This window comes from Numenius arquata, unplaced genomic scaffold (assembly GCF_964106895.1).
Source record: "Numenius arquata unplaced genomic scaffold, bNumArq3.hap1.1 HAP1_SCAFFOLD_994, whole genome shotgun sequence".
NCBI classification, from domain to species: domain Eukaryota; kingdom Metazoa; phylum Chordata; class Aves; order Charadriiformes; family Scolopacidae; genus Numenius; species Numenius arquata.
This window is the reverse complement of record NW_027415096.1, coordinates 20040-42737: the sequence shown is the minus strand read 5'-3', so window position 1 is coordinate 42737 and position 22698 is coordinate 20040. Positions and strand designations below refer to the sequence as shown.

Genomic DNA, 22698 nt, shown 5'->3' with positions numbered 1-22698 from the left:
GGAGAGGAGCGCTCCAGGCCACGCCCCCTATGAAACCACGCCTCCCTCACGCACTCCAGGCCACGCCCACTCCCCCACCAATCTGCGCCAAGGTGAGAGCCCGCCTCGGCTACCTGGGTCACGTGAGAGGGAGGCCGGTCAGTCACGTGAGGAGTCCCGGCCCCGCCCCACAATGGCGGCGCCCGTGCTGGCCCGTGGCCTCCCCCGCGCCCTGGGGACATGCGTTGGGGGGGGCCGGGCCCGGTGCAGCGGGGCCCCCCCCGCCATCCCCTCCTCCTCCTCCTCCTCCTCCTCCTCCTCCTCCTCCTCCTCTCCCCCGGCAGAATCCCCGAGCGGGCCCGGCTCCGGGCGCGGGAGCACAAGGAGAAGCGGCAGCGGCTGCGGCGGGAGAGAGCGGCGCTGGGGGGGGGCGGGAGCCAGGTACTGGGGGGGGAGCTGGGGGACACCGGAGGGGACTGGGACAGGGGCTAGGGGACACACTGGGGGGGACTGGGAGGCACTGGGAGAGGGGCTGAGGGGACTGGAAGAGGGGTTGGGGCACACTGGGGGCAATGGGGGGGAGCTGGGGGGGACTGGGAGAGGGGCTGACAGACACTGGAGGGAACTGGGACAGGGACTGGGGGGGACTGGGGGGGGCTGGGAGCTACTGGGGGACACTGGAGGTCACTGGGATGGGGGCTAGGGGACACTGGGGGGGACTGGGAGGCACTGGGAGAGGGGCTGAGGGGACTGGGAGAGGGGTTGGGGCACACTGGGGGCAGTGGGGGGGAGCTGGGGGGCACTAGGAGAGGGGCTGACAGGCACTGGAGGGAACTGGGACAGGGGCTGGGGGGGACTGGGGGACACTGGGAGGGGGCTGGGGAACGCTAGGAGAGGGGCTGGGAGCTACTGGGAGGCACTGAAAGAGGGGCTGGGGGACACTTGGGGAGGCTGGGAGGCACTGGGAGAGGGGCTGGGGGACACTGGAGGTCACTGGGATGGGGGCTGGGGGACACTGGGAGGCACTGGGGGGGACTGGGAGGCACTGGGAAAGGGGCTGGGGTACACAGAGTTACTGGGAGGACTGGGAGGAGGCGGTTGAGGGCACTGGGGGGAACTGGGGGCAAGTTGGGGGACAGGAAGGCACTAGGAGGGGAAGGCAACTGGGGGAACTGGGAGGAGACAGGGTGAGCTGGGATGTGGGATACTGGGGTAACTGGGAAGGAGTGGGGGGGCAAGCAGGAGGGGCAAGGAGCACTGGGAAGGGCTGGGGGTAACTGGGAGGTGGAGCTGGAGGACACTGGGGGCAACTGGGAGGTACTGGGGGACACTGGGGGCAACTGGGAGGGGAGGTATGTGAGTGGGAGGTGGGGCTGGGGGCGTTGGGAGCACTTGGAGAGGGTGGGAGGGTTTTGGGGAAGAGGACACTGGTGCGTACTGGTCTGTACTGGTTTATACTGGTTTTGTGGCCCCCCAGGCACCGCCGCCGCCCCCCCCCAAGGGCTGGATCCCCAAAAGCATCGTGGAGTACGAGCACCCCCTGGACCCCGATGGCAAGAAGGGTATGGGGGGGGGGTGTGTTTCAATGGGGGGGGGGGGGGGGGGGGGGCGGGGGCTGGGGGGGGTGACGAGAGGGGGGGGGCGGTGACAGTGACACCCGGTGACGTTTTTTGGGGCACAGCCACGGGGGTGGCGCTGCCCCCCTCCTACAGCCCCCGCTACGTGGAGGCGGCCTGGTACGGCTGGTGGGAGCGGCAGGGGCTCTTCACCCCCCCCGCGGTGAGTGGGGGCAAATAGACCCGGGAGGGGGGGCAAATACACCGGGGGAGGGCAAATACACCAGGGGAGGGGGGCAAATACGCCGAGGGAGGGGCAGGAAAGAACCATGGAAAGGGGTAAATACACCCAAGGGAGAATAAAACACTCGGGGGGGGGGTATATTCCCGGGGGGGGCAAATAGACCTGGGGGGGGCAAATGCACCAGGGGAGGGGGGCAAATACGCCAAGGGAGGGGCAGGAAACAACGATGGAAGGGGGTAAATACACCCAAGGGAGAATAAAACACTCGGGGGGGGGGGGGGGGGGTATATATTCCTGGGGGGGGGTAAATAGGGTCGGGGAGGGGGATAAATACAGGCGGGGGGGCAGAAAAAAACCTTGGGGGGGTGATATGTTCGTGGGGGTAGTAAATAGAGCTGGGGGAGGGGGGCATAATACACCTGTTGGGGGGCAAATAGAGCTGGGGAGGGGGGTAAATACACCCGGGGGGGGGGGAGGGGCAGAAAAAAGCTTGGGGGTGTGTGTCATATATTCCTGGGGGGGGCAGTAGAGCTGGGGAAGGGGGGTAAAGTACACCGGGGGGGGGCAGAAAAAAACCTGTGGGGTCATATATTCCCGGAGGGGGGGGGGTGGGGGCAAATAAAGCTGGGGGGGCATATAGAACTGGTGGGGGATGAAAGAAAAAAAACGGGGGGGGGGGGGGGGAGATGTCATATATTCCTGGGGGGGGCAAATAGAGCCCGGGGGGGAGCGGGGGGGCAAAAAACACCCGGGGGGGTGTGTCATATATTTCAGAAGGAGAGGGGGGCAAATAGATCCGGGGGGGGGGGGGCAAAAAACACCTATGGGGGAGGAAATAGAGCTGAGGAGGGGGCAAATAGAGCTGGGGGGGGCAGGAAACACCCGGGGGGGGGGGGCAAATACACTCATGGGGGCAGGAAACACCCACGGGGGGGGGCAAATATAGCTAAGGAGGGGGCAGGAAATACAGCTATAGAGGAGATGATGCATCATCCCTGCGCTGAGTTGTGGCCGGTCTCAGCCTGTGTATGTGCCCCCCAGACGCCGGGGGGGGGCGGCCGTGTCCTCAGCCTGGTGCTGCCCCCCCCCAATGTCACCGGGTCCCTGCACCTGGGCCACGCGCTCACCGTCGCCCTCCAGGACGCCCTCGTGCGCTGGTCAGCGGGACGGGGGGGGGAAACGGGGGGGGGGGGGGGGGGGGGTATTTGTGGCTGGTGGGGGGGGCAGATTGGAGCCCTTGGGGGTATTTGAGGGGTATTTGAGGCTGGGGTGGGCAGATTTGGAGGGGGCTGGAGAATTGGATTGTGCCCCCCCACAGGGGTATTTGAGGGGGTCTTGGGGGGGTATTTAGGGCTGGGGGGGGTAGATTGGGGTCCCCTAAGGGGTATTTGGGGCCGGGGGGGGGGCAGTTTGGGAGGGTCTTGGGGGGGTATTTGAGGCTGGGGTGGGCAGATTTGGGAGGGCTAGAGGATTGGATTGTGCCCCCCCCAGGGGTATTTGAGGGGGTCTTGGGGGGGTATTTAGGGCTGGGGGGGGTAGATTGGGGTCCCCTCAGGGGTATTTGGGGGGGTCACAGGGGGTATTTGGGGCTGGGGGAGTCTTGGGGGGTATTTGGGGCTGGGGGGGGCAGATAGAGGCCTTTGGGGGTATCTGGGGAGGTCTCAGGGGGTATTTGGGACCTGGGGGGGGGCAGCTTGGGGGGGGGGTGTCTTGCGGGGTATTTGGGGCTGGGGGGGCAGATTTGGGGGGGGCTGGAGGGTTGGATTGTGCCCCCCGCAGGGGTATTTGAGGGGGTCTTGGGGGGGTATTTGGGGTGGGGGGGGGCAGATTGGGGTCTCCTAAGGGGTATTTGGGGGGGGGGGGCTGTCTCAGGGGGTATTTGGGGGGGGGGGGGGGTCCCAGTTGGTATTTGGGGTGGGGGGGGGCAGATTGGGGTCCCCTAAGGGGTATTTGGGGGGGGGGGGGGCTGTCTTAGGGGGTATTTGGGGGGGGGGGCAGATTGGGGTCCCCTAAGGGGTATTTGGGGGGGGGGGCTGTCTCAGGGGGTATTTGGGGGGGGGTCCCAGTTGGTATTTGGGGCTGGGGGGGGGGGCAGATTGGGGTCCCCTAAGGGGTATTTGGGGGGGGGGGCTGTCTCAGGGGGTATTTGGGGGGGGGGGGGGGCTCGGGGGGTATTTGGGGGGGGGTCCCAGTTGGTATTTGGGGCTGGGGGGGGGGAGGGCAGACTGGGGGGGTTGTCCCTGCTGTCACCCCTGGGTGCTCAGGGGGGGTGTCCCTGGTGTCACCCCTGGGTGCCGGGGGGGGGGGGGGGGGGGGGTCAGGATGTGTTCTTCCCCCCACCCCCCCCCCCTTACTGGTGCCGCCACCCCCCCCTTACTGGTGCCAACCCCCCCCCCTTACTGGTGCCACTCCCCCCCCCCTTACTGGTGCCACCCCCGGGTGCCAGGCGGCGGATGCAGGGCTGGACCGTCCTCTGGGTGCCCGGCACCGACCACGCTGGCATCGCCACCCAGGTGAGTGAGACCCCGTGTCACCCACCCCACGCGTCCTGTCCCCCCTCCCGATGTCACACTCCCCCCCCCGGCGGTGTCCCCAATGTCCCCGCTGTCCCCAGGCGGTGGTGGAGCGGTGGCTGTGGCAGCAGCGGGGGTTACGGCGCCAAGACCTGACCCGTTCCCAGTTCCTGGAGGAGGTTTGGGACTGGAAACGACGGTGAGGGGGTGGGGGGGACAATGGGGACATGGAGCGGGTGGAGGGGGACACAATGGGGACACGGGGAGGGGACGTGGTGACATCTCGAGGACGTGTCACCCCCCTTCCTCCTCGTAGACACGGTGACGAGATCCTGCAGCAGCTGCGGGCAATGGGGGCGTCGCTGGACTGGAGCCGCTGCGCCTTCACCATGGACCCCGTGAGTGTCCCCAACTGTCCCCAAGGATGTCCCCAAGGGTGTCCTCGTGGCTGTCCCCTCAGGGTTTCTCACCAGCGGTGGCTGTACGAGGCTGGGTTGAGTCAGCGTGATCTTCATCTTGTCCCCTCGTCGTGCACCCTGGCCAACATGGAGCCCAAGTGTCCCCTACGGGTGTCCCCAGGGATGTCCCCAAGGGTCCCCATGGGTGTCCCCGACTGTCCCCAGGGGCGTCCCCAAGGGTGTCCCCTCAGGGTTGCTTCATGAGGCCAAGTTGAGTCACCATGACCGATGTTTTGTCCCCTGGTTCTGTGCCCTCGCCCACGTGGAGCCCAAGTGTCCCCAAGGGTGTCCCACCAAGTGTTCTCATGGGTGTCCCCAAGGGTGTCCTCGACTGTCCCCAAGGGTGTCCCCTCAAGGGTGGCTGCACGAGGCCAAGTTGAGTCACCATGACCCATGTTTTGTCCTGTGCCCTGGCCCCTGTGGAGCCCAGGTGTCCCCAAGGATGTCCCCAACTATCCCCAAGGGTGTCCCCTCAGGGTGGCTCCATGAGGCCAGGTTGAGTCACCATGGCCGATGTTTTGTCCCCTGGTCCTGTGCCCTGGCCGATGTGGAGCCCAACTGTCCCCAAGGGTGTCCCCAAGTGTCCTCATGGGTGTCCCCAAGGGTGTCCCCAAGTGTCCTCATGGATGTCCCCAAGGGTGTCCCTTCAGGGTGGCTCCATGAGATCAGGTTGAGTCATCATGACTGATGTTTTGTCCCCTGGTTCTGTGCCGTGGCCAATGCGAAGCCCAGCTGTCCCCAAGGGTGTCCCCAAGTGTCCTCATGGGCGTCCCCAAGGGTGTCCTCGATTGTCCCCGAGGGTGTCCCCAAGGATGTCCCCTCAGAGTGGCTGCACAAGGTCAGGTTGAGTCACCATGACCGATGTTTTGTCCTGTGCCCTGGCCAATGCGGAGCCCAACTGTCCCCAAGGGTGTCCCCAAGTGTCCTCATGGGTGTCCCCAAGGGTGTCCCCAAGGATGTCCCCTCAGGGTGGCTCCATGAGGCCAGGTTGAGTCACCGTGACCAATGTTTTGTCCCCTGGTCCTGTGCCCTGGCCGATGTGGAGCCCAACTGTCCCCAAGGGTGTCCCCAAGTGTCCTCATGGGTGTCCCCAAGGGTGTCCCCAAGTGTCCTCATGGATGTCCCCAATGGTGTCCCTTCAGGGTGGCTTCATGAGGCCAGGTTGAGTCACCATGACTGATGTTTTGTCCCCTGGTTCGGTGCCGTGGCCAATGCGAAGCCCAGCTGTCCCCAAGGGTGTCCCCAAGTGTCCTCATGGGCGTCCCCAATGGTGTCCTCGATTGTCCCCGAGGGTGTCCCCAAGGATGTCCCCTCAGAGTGGCTGCACAAGGTCAGGTTGAGTCACCATGACCCATGTTTTGTCCTGTGCCCTGGCCGATGTGGAGCCCAACTGTCCCCAAGGGTGTCCCCAAGTGTCCTCATGGGTGTCCCCAAGGGTGTCCCCAAGTGTCCTCATGGGTGTCCCCAAGGGTGTCCCCAAGGATGTCCCCTCAGGGTGGCTCCATGAGATCAGGTTGAGTCACCATGACCGATGTTTTGTCCCCTGGTCCTGTGCCCTGGCCGATGTGGAGCCCAACTGTCCCCAAGGGTGTCCCCAAGTGTCCTCATGGGTGTCCCCAAGGGTGTCCCCAAGTGTCCTCATGGATGTCCCCAAGGGTGTCCCTTCAGGGTGGCTTCATGAGGCCAGGTTGAGTCACCATGACCGATGTTTTGTCCTGTGCCCTGGCCGATGCGGAGCCCAAGTGTCCCCAAGGGTGTCCCCAAGTGTCCTCATGGGTGTCCCCAATGGTGTCCTCGACTGTCCCCAACGGTGTCCCCCTCAGGGCTTCTCGCGGGCGGTGGCCGAGGCCTTTGTCCGGCTGCACGAGGCCGGGCTGATCCACCGCGACCGGCGCCTTGTCACCTGGTCCTGCGCCCTGCGCTCCGCCCTGGCCGACGTGGAGGTGAGCCTGTCCCCAACCTGTCCCCAACCTGTCCCCATCCTGTCCCCGAGGCCTCTCTAACCCCCCCCCTTTCTCTGCAGGTGGAGCCCCGCGCCCTGACAGGCCCCACGGCGCTGCGCGTCCCCGGTTGTCCCCAACCCGTCACCTTCGGCGTCCTGGTCACCTTCGCGTACCCCGTGGAGGGGGGGGACGGTGAGCGGCCGCTGGGGACCCTGCAGTGGCCCTTTGTCACCTCCTGTCCCCCCCCCCCTCGCTGCGGGTGGCACCGGGTCCCCCAACACGCTCTGACACGCGTGCGCTTTCCCGTGTCCCTTCTGTGTCCCCCTGACGTGTCACCTCACGTCCCTATGTCCTTAATATGTCATTCTATGTCCCTGCTGTGTCCCTCGTGTGTTACCCCATGTCCCTCGGGTGTCCCTGATGTGTCACCCTGTGTCCCCCGTGTCCCTGAAGTGTCTCTGGTGCGCCCCTGACGTGTCACCCCATGTTCCTTTTGTGTCCCCTGACGTGTCACTTTGTGTCCTTGGCATGTCCCTGGCGTGTCACCCCATGTCCCTCGTGTGTCCCTGCCTTGTCACCATGTGTCCGTCACGTGTTCCTTGTGTCCCTGATATGTTACCCTCTGTCCCTGACGTGTCACCCCGTGTCCCTGGCATGTCCCTCGTGTGTCCCCCATTACCCTGTCTTGTCACCCTGTGGCTCTGGTGTGTCCCTGACTTGTCCCCCATGTCCCTGTGTCCCAGATGTGTCCCTGATGTGTCTTTCATGTATCTGACATGTCACCCCGTGTCATTGACGTGTCCCCCATGTCCCTGCGATGTTTCTCACATGTCTCTATGTCCCTGATATGTCACCCCCTGTCCCTGACATATAACCTGTGTCCTTTATATGTCTCTCACATGTCATCCAATGTCACTGGCATGTCCCTCACATGTCACCCCATGTCCCTGGCGTGTCCCTCACGAGTCTCCTGTGTCCCTACCGTGTCACCTCACGTCCCTGGCATGTCCTTCACATGTCCCATGTGTCCCTGACATGTCACCCCATGTCCCTGGTGTGTTCCTCATGAGTGTCCTGTGTCCCTGACATGTCACCCTATGTCCCTGGCATGTTTGTCACGTGTCCCTACCATGTCACCTCATGTACCTGGCGTGTCTCTTCATGTGTCCTGTGTGTCCCTGCCATGTCACCCCATGGCCCTGGCATGTGCCTCATGTGTCCCTACCATGTCATTCCATGTCCTTGGCATGTCCCTCATGTGTCCCCTGTGTCCTTGCCATGTCACCCCAGGTTCCTGACATGTCCCTGACGTGTCACCCCATGTCCTTGGCGTGTCCCTCATGTGTCTCTCATGTCCCTGACATGTCCCTACCGTGTCACCCTGTGTCCATGGCATGTCCCTCACGTGTCCCCCGTGTCCCCCCCAGGCCTGGAGCTGCCGGTGGCCACGACGCGCCCCGAGACGATGCTGGGGGACGTGGCCGTGGCCGTGCACCCCCAGGACCCCCGGTACACGGTGAGGGGCGGGGCCAAGGGGGTGGGCGGGGCCTTGGTGCCCCAAGGGGCGGGGCTGCTGGGAGGGGGGTAAGGTTTACAGGGGCGTGGCTTCTGGGAAGGGGTGGGGCTTCTCGCTTGGGGGTGGAGCTTGGCCGGCTTTAAAAGGCTCTGGGGGTGGGGCCAATGGAGGGGGCAGGGCTTGGGGAATGGGGGTGGAGCCCCTTTTTCTCCCCCCAGAGCTTGTCAGGGATTGGTCAGTGGAGCGTGATGTCAGGGGCTAGCTCCGCCCCCAAAGGGGTGGGGCCTGCCCTGGTGGGGTGGGACCCAACTGCTCTTAAAGGGACAGTGTGCCGGGTGGGGAGGGGCGGGGCTTGGCTCCTCGGGGGCGGGGCCTGCGGTGACCCCACCCCTTCCCCCAGCACCTCCATGGCCGCCACCTCCGTCACCCCTTCACGGGGCAGCTCCTGCCCATCGTCACCGACCCCTCCGTGGAGCCCACCCGCGGCACCGGTACTGGGACCAGTATAGGGGTGGGACTGGGACCCCTCCTGGGGATGGGGGGGGAAGGGGGGGGGGGGCACTGGGACCAGTGTGGGGTGAGGAACTGGGACCAGTACGGGAGGGGCAGAGACTGGGCTGGGTGTCGGTGGCCCAATTTGGGGGGGTAACTGGGTCCTTTGGGGGGGGGCGGATGTCACTGGTTTGGGGGTGAGGGGTTCACTGGGGGTGCAGAGGGTGACACTGGTGGCAGTAGGTGACAGTGAGAGGGGATGAGGGTGGCCCTGGGGGTGACAGAGGTGGCCCTGGGGGTGGCAGGGGGTGGCCCTGGGGACGGTAGGTGGTGGCAGGGGGTGACAGGGTAGCAGTAGGTGACAGTGGGAGGGGGTGAGGGTGGCTGTGGGGGTGACAGAGGTGGTCATGGGGGTGGCAGGGGGTGACAGGGTGGCAGTGGCTGTGGGGGTGACAGAGGTGGCCCTGGGGACAGCAGGGGGTGACAGGGTGGCAGTAGGTGACAATGAGAGGAGGCAAGAGCGGCCGTGGGGTGACAGGGGATGGCCATGGGGGCCATGGTGGTGGCAGGGGGTGACAGGGTGACAGTAGGTGACAGTGGCAGGGGGTGAGGGTGGCCGTGAGGGTGACAGAGGTGGCCCTGGGGATGGCAGGGGGTGACAGGGTGACAGTAGGTGACAGTGGTGGGGGGTGAGGGTGGCCGTGGGGGTGCCGGGGGTGGCAGTGGTGGTGACAGCGTGTCCCCGGTCCCCCGCAGGGGCGGTGAAGGTGACACCGGGGCACAGCCCCGCTGACCTGGCGCTGGCCCGTGCCCAGGGGCTGCCCCTGCTCTCCGTCATCGGGGACGATGGCACCATGTGTCCCCCGGGCGGGGGGTGGCTCCAGGTACCGTCCCTCCCTGGGTCCTGCCTGTCCCCGAGCACATCCCTGTGTCCCCAACTCTCTCCCCTGTCCCCAATCGGTTCCCAGTGTCCCCACCTGTCCCCCCTGTCACTTCCCAGTGACCCCTCTGTCCCCAGCCCTGTCCCCATGTCCTCAGCCGTGTTCCCTGTCCCCAACTGTGTCCCCTTCGTCCCTACGTCCCCCTGTCTCCTCCATCCCGAACCATGTCCTGCCTGTCCCCACATCCCTGGCTGTGTCCCCCTGTCCCCATGTCCTCAGCCATGTCCCCTGTCCCCAGCCACGTCCCCTTTGTCCCCGTGTCCCCCCTATCTTCTCCATCCTGAACCATGTCCTTCTTGTCCCCATGTCCCCAGCTGTGTCCCCCCGTCCCCTCTGTCCCCAGCCATGTCCCCACATCCCCAGCCATGTCCTGCCTGTCCCCTCTGTCCCCAGCCATATCTCCTCTGTCCCCACATCCCCAGACGTGTCCTCCTGTCCTCTCCGTCCCCAGCCGTGTCCCCTGTCCCCAGCCGTGTCCTGCCTGTCCCCCCTGTCCCCAGTCGTATCCCTTCCATCCCCAGCCGTGTCCCACGTCCCTTCCATCCCCCGCCACGTCCCCTTTGTCCCCGTGTCCCCCATCTCCTCCATTCCGAACCCTGTCCTGCCTGTCCCCACGTCCCCAGCCGTGTCCCCTCTGTCCCCTCCATCCCCAACCGTGTCCCCCATCCCCTCTCTACCCAGCCGTGTCCTCTCTGTCCCCACATCCCCAGCTGTGTCCCCTGTCCCCAGCCATCCCTAGCCATGTCCCCCCTGTTCCCTCCGTCCCCAGCCGTGTCCCCCCTGTCCCCATGTCCTCAGCCATGTTCCCTGTTCCCAGCCGTGTCCCCTTTGTCCCCGTGTCCCCCCGTCTCCTCCATCCCGAGCCATGTCCTGCCTGTCCCCATGTCCCCAGATGTGTCCCCTCCATCCCTCCTGTCCCCAGCCGTGTCCCTCTTGTCCCCTCTGTCCCCAGCCGTGTCCCCCCTGTCCCCATGTCCTCAGCCATGTTCCCTGTTCCCAGCCGTGTCCCCTTTGTCCCCGTGTCCCCCCGTCTCCTCCATCCTGAACCATGTCCCCTCTGTCCCCAGCCGTGTCCCCCCCGTCCCCACGTCACCAACCGTGTCCCTTGTCCCCAGGGCGTCCACCGCTTCGTGGCGCGGGAGCAGGTGGTGGCCGCGCTGGCCCAGCGTGGCCTCTACCGCGGCTCCCAGGACCACGCCATGACGCTGCCCATGTGCAGGTACCGCTGTCCCCAAACCCTCCCCCTCTGGGGACACCCGTGTGTCATGTCCCCCCACCAACACCCGGTGGGGACGCTGAGGTGGCCTCCGTGTCCCCGCAGCCGCTCGGGGGACGTCATCGAGTACCTGCTGAAGAGCCAGTGGTTCCTGCGGTGCCGGGAGATGGCACAACGCGCCCGGGAGGTGACAGGGACACGGGGACAAGGTGGGGGGGGGGGTTAGGGGGGTGAGGGGACACAGCCGGACGCCTGGGTCCCTGACCCCTCCCTGTCGTGTGTCACCCACCACAGGCGGTGACATCAGGGCGGCTCAAACTGGTCCCCAAATTTCACGAGAAGAACTGGAAGACGTGGATGGACAATGTGGGGTGAGGAATGGCGGGGGGGGGGGGGGACACCCAGGTGTCTGGGGGGGGCCCTCGGGTGACAGGAGGGGACCCAGGTGTCTGGGAAGGGGGGACATCCAGGGAAGGGGGACCCAGATGTCCGGGAGGAGACCCTCAGGTGACAGGAGGGGACCCAGGTGTCTTGGGGGGGGGACCCTCAGGTGACTGAGGGGGGACCCAGGCATCTGGGGGGACCCTCAGGTGACAGGAGGGGACCCAGGTGTCCGGGGAGGGGGGACATCCAGGGAAGGGGGACCCAGATGTCCAGGAGGGGATCCAGGTGTTTGGGGGGGACCCAGGTGTCTGGGAAGGGGTGACCCAGGTGTCTGGGGGGGGCCCTCAGGTGACAGGAGGGGACCCAGGTGTTTGGGGGGGACCCAGGTGTCTGGGGGGACCCTCAGGTGACAGGAGGGGACTCGGGTGACTCGGGGGGGGTGACTTAGGTGACTGAGGGGGGACCCAGGTATCTGGGGAGGGGGGACAAAGGGGTCCGGAGAGGGGACCCAGGTATCCAGGGGGGGTCCTAGGTGTCTAGGGAAGGGGGGACCCTCAGGTGACTTGGGGGGGACGGGACTCAGGTGTCTGGGGGGGGGACACCCAGGCGTCCCGGCCCCACTGATGTTACCTCCCTGTCCCCCCGTCCCCCCCCCAGGGACTGGTGCCTGTCGCGGCAGCTGTGGTGGGGACACCGGGTGCCGGCGTATCGGGTGGGGGTCCCCTCGACGGAGTGTCCCCCCCCCGAGCCCCCCGAGGGGCTCTGGGTCGTGGGGCGCAACGAGGCCGAAGCACGAGCCGCCGCCGCCCGCAGCCTCCGCCGCCCCCCCGAGGAGCTGCAGCTCCAGCAAGGTGAGGGGAGGAGGGGGGTGGAGGGCACCCCAAAAGCCCAATCTCCCCCCCCCCCGCACCCCAAAACCCCCATCTCCCCCCCCCAGCACCCCAAAAACCCCTCCCGTCGTCTTACGAGTTTTTCTGCTCCCTCAAAACTTCCCCCTGCACCCCAAAACCCTCTCGGGACCCCCCCCAGCCATACTCTGGCACCCCTAAATTGCCCCCCCCAGCACCCCAAAATCCCCCCCCCAGGCACCCCATGTCAGGTCCAGCACCCCCTTGTCACCCCTCTGTCCCCTGCCCTAAGTCTAGAGGCCTTTTAGGGTCCCCCCTGATGCCCCCCCCCCCCCGTAGGCTCTGAGGATTTCTGGGGTCCCCCTCAACCTCTGAGGCCTTTTTGGGGACCTCCAACACCCCCCCCCAGGCTCCAAGGCCTTTTGGGGTCCCCCCCAACCTCTGGGGACTTTTGGGGACCCCCAACCTCCCTCCCCCAAGACTCCGAGGCCTTTTGGGGTCCCCCCAATGGCCCCCCCCAGGGCTCAAGGGACTGTTGGGGTGTCCCCCCCGACCCCCCCATAGGCTCTGAGGCCTTTTGGGGTCCCCCCAATGGCCCCCCCAGGGCTCAAGGGACTGCTGGGGTGTCCCCCCTGGCCCCCCCCATAGGCTCTGAGGACTTTTGGGGTCCACCCGAACTTCTGAGGACTTTTGGGGTGTCCCCCCCCAACCCCGCCCATGGATCTAAGGCCTTTTGGGGTCCACCCCAAGACTCCGAGGCCTTTTGGGGTGTCCCCCCCCAAGACTCAGGCCTTTTGGGGTCCCCCCAGTGGCCCCCCCAGGGCTCAAGGGACTTTTGGGGTGTCCCCCCCGGCCCCCCCATAGGCTCTGAGGACTTTTGGGGTCCCCCTCAAGACTCCGAGGCCTTTTGGGGTCCCTCCAATGGCTCTCTCAGGGCTCAGGGGACTTTTGGGGTGTCCCCCTCCGTAGGCTCTAAGGACTTTTGGGGTCCACCCCAACTTCTGAGGACTTTTGGGGTCCACCCCAAGACTCAGGCCTTTTGGGGTCCCCCCAATGGCCCCCCCCAGGGCTCAAGGGACTGTTGGGGTGTCCCCCCCGGCCCCCCCCCCGTAGGCTCTGAGGACTTTTGGGGTCCACCCCAACTTCTGAGGACTTTTGGGGTCCCCCCAATCCCTCCCCAAGACTCTGAGGCCCTTTGGGGTCCCCCCAATGGCCCCCCCCTAGGGCTCAAGGGACTTTTGGGGTGTCCCCCCCGACCCCCCCCGTAGGCTCTGAGGACTTTTGGGGTCCCCCCCAAGACTCCGAGGCCTTTTGGGGTCCCTCCAATGGCTCTCTCAGGGCTCAGGGGACTTTTGGGGTGTCCCCCCGGCCCCCCCCATAGGCTCTGAGGCCTTTTGGGGTCCCTCCAATGGCTCTCTCAGGGCTCAGGGGACTTTTGGGGTGTCCCCCTCCGTAGGCTCTAAGGACTTTTGGGGTCCACCCCAACTTCTGAGGACTTTTGGGGTCCCCCCAATCCCTCCTCAAGGCTCTGAGGCCTTTTGGGGTCCCCCCAATGGCCCCCCCCAGGGCTCAAGGGACTGTTGGGGTGTCCCCCCCAACCCCCCCCCGTAGGCTCTGAGGACTTTTGGGGTCCACCCCAACTTCTGAGGACTTTTGGGGTGTCCCCCCCCAAGACTCAGGCCTTTTGGGGTCCCCCCAATGGCCCCCCCCTAGGGCTCAAGGGACTGTTGGGGTGTCCCCCCCAACCCCCCCCCGTAGGCTCTGAGGACTTTTGGGGTCCACCCCAACTTCTGAGGACTTTTGGGGTCCCCCCATTCCCTCCCCAAGACTCTGAGGCCCTTTGGGGTCCCCCCAATGGCCCCCCCAGGGCTCAAGGGACTTTTGGGGTGTCCCCCCGGCCCCCCTCATAGGCTCTGAGGCCTTTTGGGGTCCCCCCAATGGCCCCCCCCAGGGCTCAAGGGACTGTTGGGGTGTCCCCCCCAACCCCCCCCCGTAGGCTCTGAGGACTTTTGGGGTCCACCCCAACTTCTGAGGACTTTTGGGGTCCCCCCAATCCCTCCTCAAGGCTCTGAGGCCTTTTGGGGTCCCCCCAATGGCCCCCCCCAGGGCTCGGGGACTTTTGGGGTGTCCCCCTCCGTAGGCTCTAAGGACTTTTGGGGTCCACCCCAACTTCTGAGGACTTCTGGGGTCCCCCCAATCCCTCCCCAAGGCTCTGAGGCCTTTTGGGGTCCCCCCAATGGCTCTCTCAGGGCTCAGGGGACTTTTGGGGTGTCCCCCTCCGTAGGCTCTAAGGACTTTTGGGGTCCACCCCAACTTCTGAGGACTTTTGGGGTCCACCCCAAGACTCAGGCCTTTTGGGGTCCCCCCAATGGCCCCCCCCAGGGCTCAAGGGACTGTTGGGGTGTCCCCCCCAACCTCCCCCCTATAGGCTCTGAGGACTTTTGGGGTCCACCCCAACTTCTGAGGACTTTTGGGGTCCCCCCAATGGCCCCCCCAGGGCTCAAGGGACTTTTGGGGTGTCCCCCCGGCCCCCCTCATAGGCTCTGAGGCCTTTTGGGGTCCCCCCAATGGCCCCCCCAGGGCTCAAGGGACTTTTGGGGTGTCCCCCCTGACCCCCCCCGTAGGCTCTGAGGACTTTTGGGGTCCACCCCAACTTCTGAGGACTTTTGGGGTGTCCCCCCCCCAAGACTCAGGCCTTTTGGGGTCCCCCTAATGGCCCTCCCCAGAGCTTAGGGGACTTTTGGGGTGTCCCCCCTCCCCGGCCCCCCCCACCAAGGCTCAGGGTCCTTTTGGGGTGTCCCCCCGCCCCCCCGGTGTCCCCGCAGACCCCGACGTCCTGGACACCTGGTTCTCCTCCGCCCTCTTCCCCTTCGCCGCCCTGGGCTGGCCCCGAGAGGTGAGTGTTTGGGGGGACACTGGGGGGGGGGGGACGGGACACAGAGGTGACAGTGTCCCCGTGTGTCCCCGTCCCCCCCCCAGACCCCCGATTTCCAGCGGTTCTACCCCACGGCCGTGCTGGGGACGGGCAGTGACCTCCTCTTCTTCTGGGTGGCCCGGATGGTCATGCTGGGCCAGCAGCTCACCGGGAGCTTGCCCTTCTCCCAGGTGACACCGCCGTCCCCTCCCCACCGTGTCCCCAATGTCCCCTCACGAGTCCGTGTCCCCCCCCCCATCCCCTGGGGATCCCCACGTGTCCCCAATGTCCCTCGGGCTCTTCCTCCTTCGTGGTGGTTCTTAAGGGTTTCTGCTGGTTGTGCCTCTCGGTGTCCCTTGGGTGTCCCTTGGGTGTCCCCTTGGTGTCCATAATGTCCCTGTGGGTGTCCCTGGTGTCCCCTGGGGGTGTCCCCAAGGGTGTCCCCAGTGTCCCTGTGGGTGTCCATAGTGTCCCCAGGGGTGTCCATAGTGTCCCCAAGTGTGTCCCCGGGGGTGTCCCCCTTGGTGTCCCCGTGGGTGTCCCCAGTGTCCATAGTGTCCCCTTGGTGTCCCCAAGTGTGTCCCCCTGGGTGTTCCCGTGGGTGTCCATAGTGTCCCCAGGGGTGTCCCCAGCGTCCCCGTGGGTGTCCCCAAGGGTCCCCTCTTCCCTCTCTCCAGGGTGTCGTGTCCCTTCTTGAGGTTCCCAGTGTCCCCTTGTCCCCTCCCAAGGTCCCCTGTCCCCCTTTGGGGCTCCTCGGTGTCCCCAAGGGTCCCCTGTTCGCTCTTTCCAGGGTGTCACGTTCCTTCCCAGGTGTCCCCATCCCCCTTGGTGTCCCCAGTGTCCCCAAGGTCCCTTTATCCCTTTCTTCTGGGTGTCACGTCCCTCCTTGGGCATCCTCGTCCCCCGTGGTGTCCCCAAGGGTCCCCTCTTCCCTGAGGCTCCCGGGTGTCCCCTGTCCCCTCCCAAGGTCCCCTGTCCCCATCTTGGGGCTCCCGGGGGTCCCCGTGTCCCTTTGAGGCTCCTTGGTGTCCCCATTGTCCCCAAGGGTTCCCTGTTCCCTCTTTCCAGGGTGTCGTGTCCCTTCTCGGGGGTCCCCATCCCCCTCGGTGTCCCCAAGAGTCCCCTCTTTCCTCCTTCCTGAGGCTCCTGGGTGTCCCCTGTCCCCCCCTCGGGTGTCCCCTGTCCCCCTTTGGGGCTCCTCCATGTCCCCAAGGGTCCCCTGTTCCCTCTCTCCTGGGAGTCATGGGCCTTCTTGGGGGTCCCCATCCCCCTCGGTGTCCCCAAGAGTCCCCTCTTCCCTCTTTCCTGAGGCTCCCGGGTGTCCCCTGTCCCCCCCTCGGGTGTCCCCTGTCCCCCCCCCAGGTCCTCCTGCACTCGCTGGTGCGCGACTCCCAGGGCCGCAAGATGAGCAAGTCCTTGGGCAACGTCATCGACCCCCGTGACGTCATCGCCGGTGCCACCCCCCAGGTACCACGGACACCCCTCCCCCCCCCACCGAAACATGGACCCCCCCAAACAACCCCCCCGGAGACCCTACAATAACAAACACCCCCCCCAAAACACCCCCCCCGGAGACCCTACAGTAACAACACCCCCACCCCCCCCCAAACACGGACCCCCCCAAAACACACCTCTCCCTGGAGACCCTACAGTAACAACCCCCTCCCCCATAACACAGACCCCCCCAAAACCACCCACCCAGAGACCCTACAATAACAAACACCCCCCAAAAACAACCCCCCCGGTGATCCTACAATAACAACCCCCTCCCCACTCCTCAGAGACCCCCAAAAGAGGGAGACAGAGACCCTCCAAGCCCCAGAGACCCCCCAAAAGGGGGGTGGTGTCCCCCCCTGTGGTGACAGTCGGGTGACAATGCGCCCCCCCCACCCCCCACCACCTCTGTTTATTGTAGGGTCTCCTCTTTTGCAGGAGCTGCAGGAGAGGCTCCACCACAAGATCCTGGACCCCCAGGAGCTCAAAGTGGCCATGGAAGGCCAGGTAGGACCCGTCCATGTCCCCCCCACCCCAAAACGTGTCCCTGTCCCCCCCCCCAACCCCTCCGTGTCCCCCCCCAGCGGCGCCAGTTCCCCCACGGCATCCCTGAGTGCGGCACCGACGCCCTCCGCATGGCCCTCTGCTCCCACAACGTCCACGGTAAGGGGGTCGAGGGGACCTCGGGACCTCATCCCCCACCTCGGGGTGGCTTGTCCCCACCCTGGGGACCCCCCCACCTGGTTGTGTGTCCCCCCCCTGCCCCATAGGTGACGACATCCGCCTGGAGGTGGGCACGGTCTTGAGCTACCGCCATTTCTGCAACAAGATCTGGAACGCCCTCAAGTTCGTCCTCGCCGCTCTGGGGCCCAGCTTCGTCCCACAACCCCCCGAGGAGGTATCAGGGCGGGGGTAACGTCAGGATGGGGGTCCACCACCCCAGGAACCCACCCACCACCCTTCCTCTTCCTCGGCAGACGGTGCCACGGTGCCCCATGGACCGGTGGGTGCTGAGCCGGCTGGTGCAGGCAGTGGGCGAGTACGAGCGGAGGATGGAGGCCATGGAGATCCACGGTGCCATGGCCGCCGTCCACCACTTCTGGCTGCGGAGCTTCTGCGACGTCTACCTGGTGGGTGGCCCTGTCCCTCTGTCCCCCACGGGCCTGTCCGTCTGTCCCACCCAGCCCCTGGCGTCTCCCCAGGGAGTTAAACCCAGTGTTGTCCCGTTGAGCATGTCCTTCTGTCTGTCCCACCCCTCCCTGAGTGTTGAACCCAACCCATGGGTTGATGGTGTCTGTCTGTCTGTCCATCCACCTCCCATCCATCCATCGTATCCTTGAGTCTGTCCTTCTGTCTGTCCCACCCCTCCTTAAACATTGAACCCAAACCATCTTGACGTGGTTGATGGTGCCCATCAAGAGCGTTGACCTTGGTCTACTCTCTTGTGCATCTGTCTGTCTGTCCCGCCCTGCCTGTTGTAGCTCCTTGACCTTTAAACCCAACCCACCTTGATGTGGTTGATGGTGTCCATCCACCTCCATCCATCATGTCCTTGTGTGTGTCCATCCTTCTGTCCCACCCAACATGTTGTAGCTCCCTGAACGTTGAACCCAACCTATGGCTGATGGTGTCCATCTGTCCATCCACCTCCCTCCATCAGGTCTCCTGGAGCGTTAACCTTAGTCCTCCCTCTGGACTGTGTCCATTCGTCTGTCCCACCCTTCCTATTGTAGCTCCTTGACCATTAAACCCAGCCTGTGGTTGATGGCATCTGTCTGTCCTTCCACCTCCATCCATCACGTTCTTGAGTGTGTCTGCCTTTCTGTCCCATCCAACCTGCTGTAGCTCCTTGACCATTAAACCCAACCCACCTTGATGTGGTTGATGGTGTCCATCTGTCCATCCATCTCCCATCATGTCTTTGCATGTGTCCATCCTTCTGTCCCACCCAACCTGCTGTAGCTTCCTGAATGTTGAACCCCACCCATGGTTGATGGTGTCCATCTGTCCTTCCACCTCCATCCGTCACGTTCTTGAGTGTGTCCGTCCTTCTGTCCCACCCAGACTTCTGTAGCCTCTTGACCATGGTTGATGGTGTCCATCTATCCTTCCACCTCCATCCATCGTGTTCTTGAGTGTGTCCATCCTTCTGTCCCATCCAACTTGTTGTAGTCTCTTGACCATGGTTGATGGCATCCATCTGTCCATCCATCATGTTCTTGAGCGTGTCCGTCCTTCTGTCCCACCCAACTTGCTGTAGCTCCTTAACTGTTAAACCCAACCCATGGTTGATGGCGTCTGTCTGTCCTTCCACCTCCATCCATCGTGTTCTTGAGTGTGTCCGTCCTTCTGTCCCATCCAACCTTCTGTAGCCTCTTGACCATGATTGATGGCATCCATCTGTCCAACCATCATGGTCTTGAGTGTGTCCGTCCCTCTGTCCCACCCAACCCATTGGACGTCGAGCCCAACCCTCACCTCGGTCGCCCCCATCCTTCTGTTGTCCCCCTTCTCTGTCACCCTTTGTCCTCCTCCAACGCCCCCCCACCCCTTGGTGACCTTCGTCCCTCCGTCCGTCCCCAACCTCCTCCTCTCCTTGACGGCAGGAGACCACCAAGGGGGTTCTGCGGGACCCGGCGGCCGACGTCGCCCTCACCCTCCGCACCCTGCTGAGCTGCGCCGACCTGGGCCTGCGCCTCCTGGCCCCCTTCGCCCCCTTCCTGGCCGAGGAGCTGTGGCAGCGCCTGCCCCGCGCCCCCCCCGTGTCCCCCGCGCCCCTCGCCCTCGCCCCCTTCCCCGACGCCGCCCGCCTGGTGGGTGCCGCCATCTTTGGGGGGGGGGGGGTCTCTGGGGGGGGGGGGGGGCACCCCCCCTGACTGACTGACACACACACCCCCCCCCCCCCTTTTGTGGCTCTGTCCCCCACCCCTCCAGGCCCACTGGCGCTGCCCCCAGGTGGAGGCCGAGGTGGCGGCCATGCTGGAGGCGGTGAGGGCGGCGCGGGGGCTGAGGGACACCTTCCGCCTGGGCCGTGCCCGGCCCCCTGGTGAGTGGGGAGGAACAAGATGGCCGCCGGGGGGGTGGGGGGGGTGGGGGGACTACAGCTCCCAGCAGGGTTGGGGGGCGGTGGGCAGCAGTGGGGCCCGGGGTGGGCACCAGGGTGGAGAGGGGGGAACTACAGGTCCCAGCAGGCACTGGGGCAGCCAAGATGGCTGACATGGCAGTGGGGGACTACAAATCCCAGCATGCCCCAGGGTGCCCAAGATGGCTGTGGGAGACTACAAGTCCCAGAATGCCTTGAGGCAACCAAGGTTGGGGTTGGGGAACTACAAGTCCCAGCATAACCTGGGGCAACCAAGATGGCTGCCAAGGTTGTGCAGGGACTATATATCCCAGCATGCCTTAGGGCAGCCAAGATGGCTGCCAGTGCCATGGGGAACTACAAGTCCCAGCGTGCCCCGGGGCAAGCAGAGCTAAGATGGCGGCCGCGGGGGGACTGCATGTCCCAGCATGCCCCTCGCTGCCCCCTCACCCCAAGATGGCGGCTCCCGCTGTGGGCAGCCATGTTGTCCCGCTCACTTCAATCCCAGCATGCCCCCGGGGGTCGGCCATGTTGGGGGAAAGGGGGAAGTCAGTTGGGGGCGGCCATGTTGGGAGGCGGGGCTATCCCAGCATGCCTTGTGCAGTGGCGGTGTGCTGCCCGACGGAGGCGCGGGATTGGCTGACGGCGCTGGGCCCCGCCCTCCGGGCCCTGGCACAGGCGGGGCCTCTGGAGCTCCTCCCCCCGGGGGCGGGGCCAGGCCCGGGGTGGGTGGGGGCTCCTGCCGGGCCCCGCCTCCACCTCTACCTCTGCCTGCGGGTGAGTGGGGCATTGTGGGATTGGGGGGGGGGGGGGACCCCGGGGCATTGTGGGATTGGGGGGGGGGACCCCGGGGCATTGTGGGACATGGGGGAGACCCAGGGGTATTGTGGGATGGAGGAGGACCCCAGGAGCATCATGGGAAGCTGGAGGACTTGAGGGGAGGGGGGGAACCCGGGGGCACTGGGGTCATGGGGGGGACCCCAGGGCATTGTGGGACACTGGGGAATGTTGGGAGACCCCCAGGGCATCATGGGAAGCTGGAGGACTCGGAGGAGGACCCAGGGTATTATGGGATGTTGGGGGACCCAGGAGCATCATGGGAAGCTGGAGGACTTGGGGGGGGGGGGAACACCCCAGGGCACGGGGGGGGACCTGGGGGGAACGCAGAGAGGGGCATTGTGGGATGTTGGAGGACCCAGGGGCATTGTGGGACACTGGGGGACCTGGGGGTGATGCCAGGGGCATTATGGGATAGCGGGGGACCCCCCCTCCCCTCCTTTTACACCTCCCCCCCCCTTTTACCCCCCCCCCCAGGGGCTGGTGGATCCGGTGGCCGCCCGGGCCCAGCTCCTCGCCCGCAGCCACGGCCTCCAGCGGCGCCTCCAGGCCCTGGGGGGGGCCCCGGTGTCCGAGGGGGGGACCCCAACATCTGGGGGGGTCCCCCCGGCATTTGGGGAGAGCCCCGCCCCCTCCCAGCAGGTACCGTCCCTTCGTTAAGCTAATTAACCTCCTTCCCCCCCCCCTTCCTCTTAAGTTTAGAGGGATGGGGGGGAGGGGGGGAACCTCATTAACCTAATTAAAGGGGGGGGGGGGGAGGGGGACACTTTATTAGCGCCGCTGCTCGTTAGTGCTGGGGGAGGGGCACCCCCCCCGCCCCCACTTCGTTAGCGCTGCCCTTATTAACGCTTCCCCCCCCCCCCCCCCCTTTCCTTTCCCCAGGTTGCCATTCTCCGCTCCGAGCTTGCCCGCTTGGCCCAAGCCCTGGAGGCCCTGGACTCCCTGGAGGACCCAGGCGTCCGGGGGGGGCACCCAGGCGTCCGGGGGGGGGGGGCCCTGAACCCCAATAAACCCTCTGGGAGAAACCCAAACAGCTCCTTGATTCTATTTGGGGAGGTGTCACGAGTTGCCCGGTCTCAGCTAGAGGAGGGGAGGGCAGCTGGGGGGGGTTGGGGGGGGCACTCCGGTATCCGGAGGGGGGACCTAGGTATCTGAGGGGGGGGGGGGGGGGGCCCTGAACCCCAATAAACCCCCTGGGAGAAACCTAAAGGGCTCCTTGTTTCTATTTGGGGAGGTGTCATGAGTTGCCCGGTCTCAGCTGGAGGAGGGGAGGGGACCCGGGGGGGGGACGGGACACACATGGATGGAGGGGGGGGGCCAAGGCATTCAGGCTCCGCCCCCTTTTTGCCGCTGGATCTGGGTCACCCCCCAAACGCTGGTGGGATCCGGGAGCTGGTGGCACCCCAAAACTGTCCCCGTGTTCCCCCCCCCGCCCCCGAGAGTGGAGCTTTGTCACCGTCACCGGGAGTTTGTCACCGACTCCAGGATGTTGTAACGGGGACACACACACACTCCCCCTCCCCGGAGCAACGCTGGGACCCCCCAAAATTGGTCCCCGGATCCTGCCACCGCCACCGGGACCCCCAGGGCTGTCACCTCCTGTCGCTTCAGGTACGTGTCACCCCCCTGCCCCGGCCACCACCGTGTGTCACCGGGGTCCCTCCTTGGGGTCCCTTGTGTCCCCCCCTGTCCCTTCCCCACTGTCTCTCGGGGTCCCCTCCCCATGTCCCCTCCCAGTTCCTTCTGGGGTCCCCTGTGTCCCCCACACACCCCTCTGTCCCTCCTGGGGTCCTCTGTGTCCCCCTGTGTCCCCCACACACCCCTCTGTCCCTCCTGGGGTCCTCTGTGTCCCCCTGTGTCCTCCCCATGTCCCCCCACCCCTCCTGGGGTCCCTCGTGTCCCCCGCAATGTCCTCTCCATGTCCCCTCATCCCTCCTGAAGTCCCCTGTGTCCCCCCTTGTCCTCATGTCCTTTCTGGGGTCCCCCCACCTCCCCCTGTCTATGGGTGCCCTGTGTGTCCCCCCATGTCCCCTCATTTCTTCTGGGGTCCCCATGTCCCCTCCACAGCCCCCTGTCCCTCCCGGGGTCCCCTGTCTCCCCCCCGTGTCCCCTCCATGTCCTCCTGTCCCTCTTGGGGTCTCCTGTGTCCCCTCCACGTCCCACACCCCATGTCCCCTTCATGTCCCCCCCATCCCTCTTGGTTTCTCCCCTTGTCCCCCCATGTCCCCTGTCCCTCCTGGGGTCCCCTATGTCCCCTCCATGTCCCTTCGTCCTGGAGTCC

General features: G+C 65.6%; 1 protein-coding gene across 1 annotated transcript; it reads left to right on the top strand.

The window, feature by feature from the left end:
• Nucleotides 1-323: 323 nt before the first annotated feature.
• On the top strand, nt 324-21077 carry VARS2 (valyl-tRNA synthetase 2, mitochondrial; the record flags this gene model as incomplete). Its single annotated transcript, XM_074167472.1, has 27 exons — nt 324-420; nt 1457-1541; nt 1661-1739; nt 2850-2936; nt 4226-4292; nt 4394-4491; nt 4609-4690; nt 6574-6693; nt 6774-6885; nt 8121-8209; nt 8610-8700; nt 9458-9585; nt 10758-10861; nt 10964-11045; nt 11153-11229; nt 11900-12093; nt 14916-14986; nt 15070-15195; nt 16367-16471; nt 16937-17005; nt 17083-17161; nt 17269-17396; nt 17476-17628; nt 19105-19311; nt 19433-19544; nt 20089-20357; nt 20895-21077. Coding segments are annotated over 27 exons (3094 nt in total), but the record flags the coding sequence as incomplete, so codon positions are not given.
• Nucleotides 21078-22698: the final 1621 nt, after the last annotated feature.